General features: G+C 36.5%; 1 protein-coding gene across 1 annotated transcript in view; it reads left to right on the top strand.

Moving 5' to 3' along the window:
* mtnr1al (melatonin receptor type 1A like) overlaps window positions 1-5,587 on the top strand; it is a 38,258-nt gene extending 32,671 nt beyond the window's left edge. Inside the window, exon 2 of the mRNA XM_015951955.3 lies at window positions 3,762-5,587. Coding sequence (XP_015807441.2) covers window positions 3,762-4,531 — 770 coding nt within the window. The 3' untranslated portion in view covers window positions 4,532-5,587. The remainder of the gene's footprint in view (window positions 1-3,761) is intronic.
* The last annotated feature ends 497 nt before the right edge of the window (window positions 5,588-6,084 follow it).

The raw sequence follows: 6,084 nt of genomic DNA, 5'->3' as shown, positions 1-6,084 counted from the left end.
TCATTATATTATAATTATTATAAATAGCAATAAACAAATGTTTATTTAATGATCATTTAACTTATAAGTCTAAAAGTTCATATTTAATTTAAGAAATCTTTTTTTTTTTTGATTTAGCAACTAATCCGTGCTGCGAGTGTTCCTTATTCAGAGGCATGAAGAATCCTGTAGAACGATAAGAGAAGCTTGGGCCTTGAGGAGAGAACATCATAGTTGACAATACATTATCATGTGTTCAGAGCTGCAGAGAGGCTCTGAGCTTCAGCTGATGGGATGAAGGCAGACAGATTAAAGCGAACACATGCAGTCTCATGTCTTCATTTTGACCATTTTTTATACATCAACATTGGCCAATATGTGTCCTTAAATTCAAGATTCAATATCATTGTACTGTCATTGCACAGGTGTTGACTTTGCACTAACTAAAGACAGCTCACATAAGGGGGTAGTAAAATATAAGTAAAATATAATAACAAGGCTAAAATCAATGTCAGACACATGCTCTCTCCCTCTCTCTCTCACACACACACCTTTCATACATGCCAGTTTAAGGTGCAAAAAAGTATAACTGTAAACATGATAATTAGAGATTTTGTCGGCCAACAAGTCCAGGAACTATATTGTTCAATTTCTTTAAGAATCATGATTATTTCATTTGTATTAATGTTATTTTAGTTAAAAGGGGCAGACAACATAAGTTTTTCTTCTTTCTGTCCCCTTTTTCATTTTGGCTTGCAGCAATTTAGTTCTGTATTTTTATTTTACTGTCAATAAATGAAAATAAAAGATTAAAAAAAAGACAAGTCTAATCTATAAAGTAAACATGATAAATATAAACTGTCTCACAAACTAATTAATACGATTATTTTTGTTTCAGACATGTAAGGTTGAGTTGTGAGTTTTTATTTTCCTCGACATGTTTCAACCGATGACTGCAGTCTTCATCAGAAGAAGAAGAAGAAAATGTCATTTCTATAGCGCCTCTCAAGATAAAAATCACGAGGCGCTTCACAAAAACAAAAAAAAATGTAAAAATATAAAAAAGCATTTAGAAAATGTTTAAAAATATATTTAAAATGAGCAAAAATAGGCAATTGGGATTTAAAAGAAAAAAGTTAAGAAAGAGAGAGAGTGAATAGGAAAGAGGGAAATCAGTGGATCCTGAGGAAGGTGGGATAGGTGGTGAGAGAAGAACTAAGAGAGAGTGGTGAAGAAGATCATACAAAAGCCAGCATGAACAAGTGAGTCTTCAGCTGCTTTTTAAAGGAGACCACTGAGTCCACTGATCTCAGGCTCAGGGGGAGAGAGTTCCAGAGTCTGGGGGCCACAGCAGCAAATGATCTGTCACCTTTGGTCTTTAGCCTGGTGCTGCACAACCAGTAGGCTTTGATCACTGGACCTCAGGGACCTGCTGGGGGTGTAGGGACTAAGAAGATCACCAATGTAAGATGGTGCTTGTCCATGTAAGGCCCTATAGACCAGAAGTGTCACAGATGTGTGTATGATGCGTGTTTATCAGCTGTTCTTCTGGTGAGCACAACCTTACATGTCTGAAACAAAAAGGGTCTTATAATAATAATAGTAATAATAATAATAATAATAACAGTAATAATACATCATACTTATATAGCGCTTTTTAGGACACTCAAAGTGCACATGCACTCTCACATTTACACACTGCTAGTGATGGTAAGCTACTTGTAGCCACAGCCGCCCTGGGGCGGTCTGACAGACGCGAGGCTGCCATTTGGCGACGCCGGCCCCTCTGACTACCACCAACACAGGCAAGTTGGGTGAAGTGTCTTGCCCAAGGACTCAACAGCAGAATACCCCTGGCGGGAGCTGGAATCAAGCCCATGACACGCCAACCATGAGGCAACCCACTCTACCACCTGAGCTACTGCAGCCCTATTAATTATCTAAGAACAGGACATAATGAACGTTCCATCTGAAATAGCATTAAGATGCACATACTATAGTATAACAGTTAGAATGACCTGAAATAGTTTTAAAATCCACATACTATAGTATAATGTTTAGAATGACCTGAAATACCATTCAAATACAGATACTTTAGTATACTGTTTAGAATGACCTGCAATAGTATTAAAATACACATGCTATAGTATAATGTTTAGAATGACCTGAAATACCATTCAAACACAGATACTATAGTATACTGTTTAGAATGACCTGCAATAGTATTAAAATACACATGCTATAGTATAATGTTTAGAATGACCTAAAATAGTATTAAAACCACATACTATAGAATAATGTTTAGAATGACTGGAAATAGCATCAAAATACACATACTATAGTATCATGTTTAGAATGACCTGAAATAGTTTTAAAATGCACATACTATAGTATACTGTTTAGAATGACCTGCAATAGTATTAAAATACACATGCTATAGTATAATGTTTAGAATGACCTGAAATACCATTCAAATACAGATACTATAGTATACTGTTTAGAATGACCTGCAATAGTATTAAAATACACATACTATAGTATTATGTTTAGAATGACCTGAAATACCATTCAAACACAGATACTATAGTATACTGTTTAGAATGACCTGCAATAGTATTAAAATACACATGCTCTAGTATAATGTTTAGAATGACCTAAAATAGTATTAAAACCACATACTATAGAATAATGTTTAGAATGACCGGAAATAGCATTAAAATACACATACTATAGTATCATGTTTAGAATGACCTGAAATAGTTTTAAAATGCACATACTATAGTATACTGTTTAGAATGACCTGCAATAGTATCAAAATACACATGCTATAGTATCATGTTTAGAATGACCTAAAATAGTATTAAAACCACATACTATAGAATAATGTTTTGAATGACCGGAAATAGCATTAAAATACACATACTATAGTATCATGTTTAGAATGACCTGAAATAGTTTTAAAATGCACATACTATAGTATAATGTTCAGAATGACCTAAAATAGTATTAAAACCACATACTATAGAATAATGTTTCGAATGACCGGAAAGAGCATTAAAATACACATACTATAGTATCATGTTTAGAATGACCTGAAATAGTATTAAAACCACATACTATAGAATAATGTTTAGAATGACCTGAAATAGTTTTAAAATGCACATACTATAGTATAATGTTTAGAATGACCTGAAATAGTATTAAAATGCACATACTATAGTATAATGTTTAGAATGACCTGAAATAGTATTAAGATAAACATACTATAGTATAATTTTTAGAATGACCTGAAATAGTATTAAAATACACATACTATAGTATAACAGTTAGAATGACCTGAAATAGTTTTAAAATACACATACTATAGTATTATGTTAAGAATGACCTGAAGGTTTTATTTACCTGCAACGTTTTGTTTGGGGCTGCAAACGTTGCAGGTACCTTTCTATGTTTTAAAAAGAACTAAAAGATGGAATTAGAATTTCAACACAGCAAGAACGCACCAAAGAAGATATACTGAGTGTTGTACGGTAGTGACACAAATTGTTAGGTAAGCCGATTTAAAGTCAGGCCCATAAAAATCGGCAGTACATGTCGGCCATTGGCTGACCGTGTCTCCTACATATCAGCAAAGGTATCGGCAGAAAATCCATATCGGTCGACCTCCAGTTCAGACTCTAATGGATTAAAACTCCAACATACTCATAATAAAATATATTCTTATAATTTATCCTCTAATTGTTTTCAAAACGTTCATAATTGCTTTTCCTGTCTCTTTTAAGGAAATGCCTTCGTAGTAAGCCTGGCCTTCGCTGACTTGGTGGTCGCCATCTATCCGTACCCTTTGGTCCTTACCGCCATCTTCCATGATGGTTGGATTGCAGGCTACATCCACTGCCAGATCAGCGGCTTCCTCATGGGTCTCAGCGTCATCGGCTCCATCTTCAACATAACCGGGATCGCCATCAATCGTTACTGCTACATCTGCCACAACCTCAAGTACGACAAACTGTTCTCCAGCAGCAACACCATGTGCTACGTCATGTTCGTCTGGACGCTTACAATCCTCGCCATTGTGCCCAACTGGTTCGTGGAGTCCCTGCAATATGACCCACGGGTTTACTCTTGCACGTTTGCGCAGTCGGTCAGCTCCCTGTACACCATCACTGTGGTGGTGGTGCACTTCATCTTGCCGATTGGCATCGTCAGTTACTGTTACCTGCGTATTTGGATTCTGGTGATCCAGGTGCGGCGGAGAGTCAAGCCAGACTCACGACCCAAAATCAAACCTCATGACCTCCGCAACTTTCTCACCATGTTCGTGGTATTTGTGCTCTTTGCTGTGTGTTGGGCGCCATTGAACCTCATCGGCTTGGCGGTGGCGTTGGACTCCAGGCTGAGCCGGGCCATTCCCGAGTGGCTGTTCACAGCCAGCTACTTTATGGCATACTTCAACAGCTGCCTCAATGCCGTCATCTACGGTGTACTGAACCACAACTTCAGAAAGGAGTACAAAAGGATCGTCCTGATCATCTTCAAGTTCCATTGCTGAGATCAAACAGGACACAAGACATGAGGAAAGGGGTTATTTTCAACTTTGCGGATGAGAAAACACCGATAAAAAGCCATGAGCAAATGAGATGAAAGAAAGCAGGACTGATGAAGGGGGAAAGAAAACAAAACACTGTGAAAGGAAGAAGGCTGAACATGAGAGAAAAATAGAGGAACTTTAACAGCGGGAGGAAGCAGAGTAAAATAAATGATGCCACACTGAGAGTTATCAGTGATGCCTTCAGGGAAACTAGGAGAGGTTACAAATGTAGAGAGCCAGAGTGAGAGCAGAGTTTAGAAATAACTTAGTAATGTGTTTCTCCATGACTTTCTTTGCTAAGAGGGTCATGAATAACTGTTGAAATGACAAAATTAATGGTTGTTTTTGTTTTTCACCAACTTCATATTTCATTTAGAGGTCAGGATATATTGTGATCATCCTCTTCCGCCTGATTTATTTTGGTGTGAAACATGCTGCAGAACTTCTCTAAAACTGTGAGTTTGTGTAGTTTATTCATAGCAGCATAAAGCCACAATATGATGAAAATAACAAAGCAGTGCTTCTGAATCGTTGAACCCAGAAGCACGTTTTTAACATCACAATTTAAACTGACCTCAGACATTTTCTACTTGAGTTGAGCTAACTTGCAAAAAAAAGTTTGACCATATTATTAAAGGGAACAAGCCATTAGGTCAAAGACAAACAGAGATTAAACTAAACTTGGACTGAATGAATTGCTGACCTCACTGGACCGTTTAAATTTTAACAACATGGATGGAGGGATGGATTGATATTTCTCCACCTAGAGAACCTAGAGTTTCTTTTTCAAATTTGCAAAAGAACAACTGGCAACATTATGAACTGTGCAGATTTATTCTAAATGCAAATAACCCAACTAGCCCAAGTAAAAGCACAAGTGCCACAAACTGCTTTTTAGGGTTAGGGTTCTTACTGTTCTTACTGTTCTTTTTAAACGAAAACGTTTTTAAAAAGTCTATAATGTTCTAATAAATTAATACAATTTCACTGACTAAATCCAGTCTGTATTTTAGTTTAAGCTGAAGGTCATATAAAATGACTAACCCTAACACTAACTGTTCAATATGACTCATATTGAACAGTTAGTGTTTTTTTTAATCAGTGAGACTATTATTTTTCAGCTGATTATCAAAGCAAAATTGAAGTCAAGTATACACATTAAAACTTAAGCTTGAGTTTTACTTGCTGACAAATTTTAAAGCTGCAGATATAAAGTGAAGATCAGGACCTGGAGGTATCTGCTCCATCAAGGAGCTTTGAGGAAAAAACAAAGTGGTACCAGGATGTGTAACGTGGTTCAACAAGTATTTTCACACCTGGAGTTTGGTTCCATTGGTGCGATTAGTTCATAAGTTTGTGGGTTTCTATTTTTTTTTCTTTAATTCAGTTTCTGTTCACACAGAGAAAACTGCAAACAAAACATGTGTCACTACAGCCAGGTGAGAATGTTCACCTGCATCAGCTGCTGTTTCCTGTTTGTGGCACTGTGCCTTCATTTAAAGTGGCATTATTTA

Source organism: Nothobranchius furzeri, chromosome 1 (assembly GCF_043380555.1).
Source record: "Nothobranchius furzeri strain GRZ-AD chromosome 1, NfurGRZ-RIMD1, whole genome shotgun sequence".
Classification (NCBI taxonomy): Eukaryota; Metazoa; Chordata; class Actinopteri; order Cyprinodontiformes; family Nothobranchiidae; genus Nothobranchius; species Nothobranchius furzeri.
The sequence above is the reverse complement of the archived record's forward strand: the minus strand, read 5'-3'. Positions and strand labels throughout refer to the sequence as shown.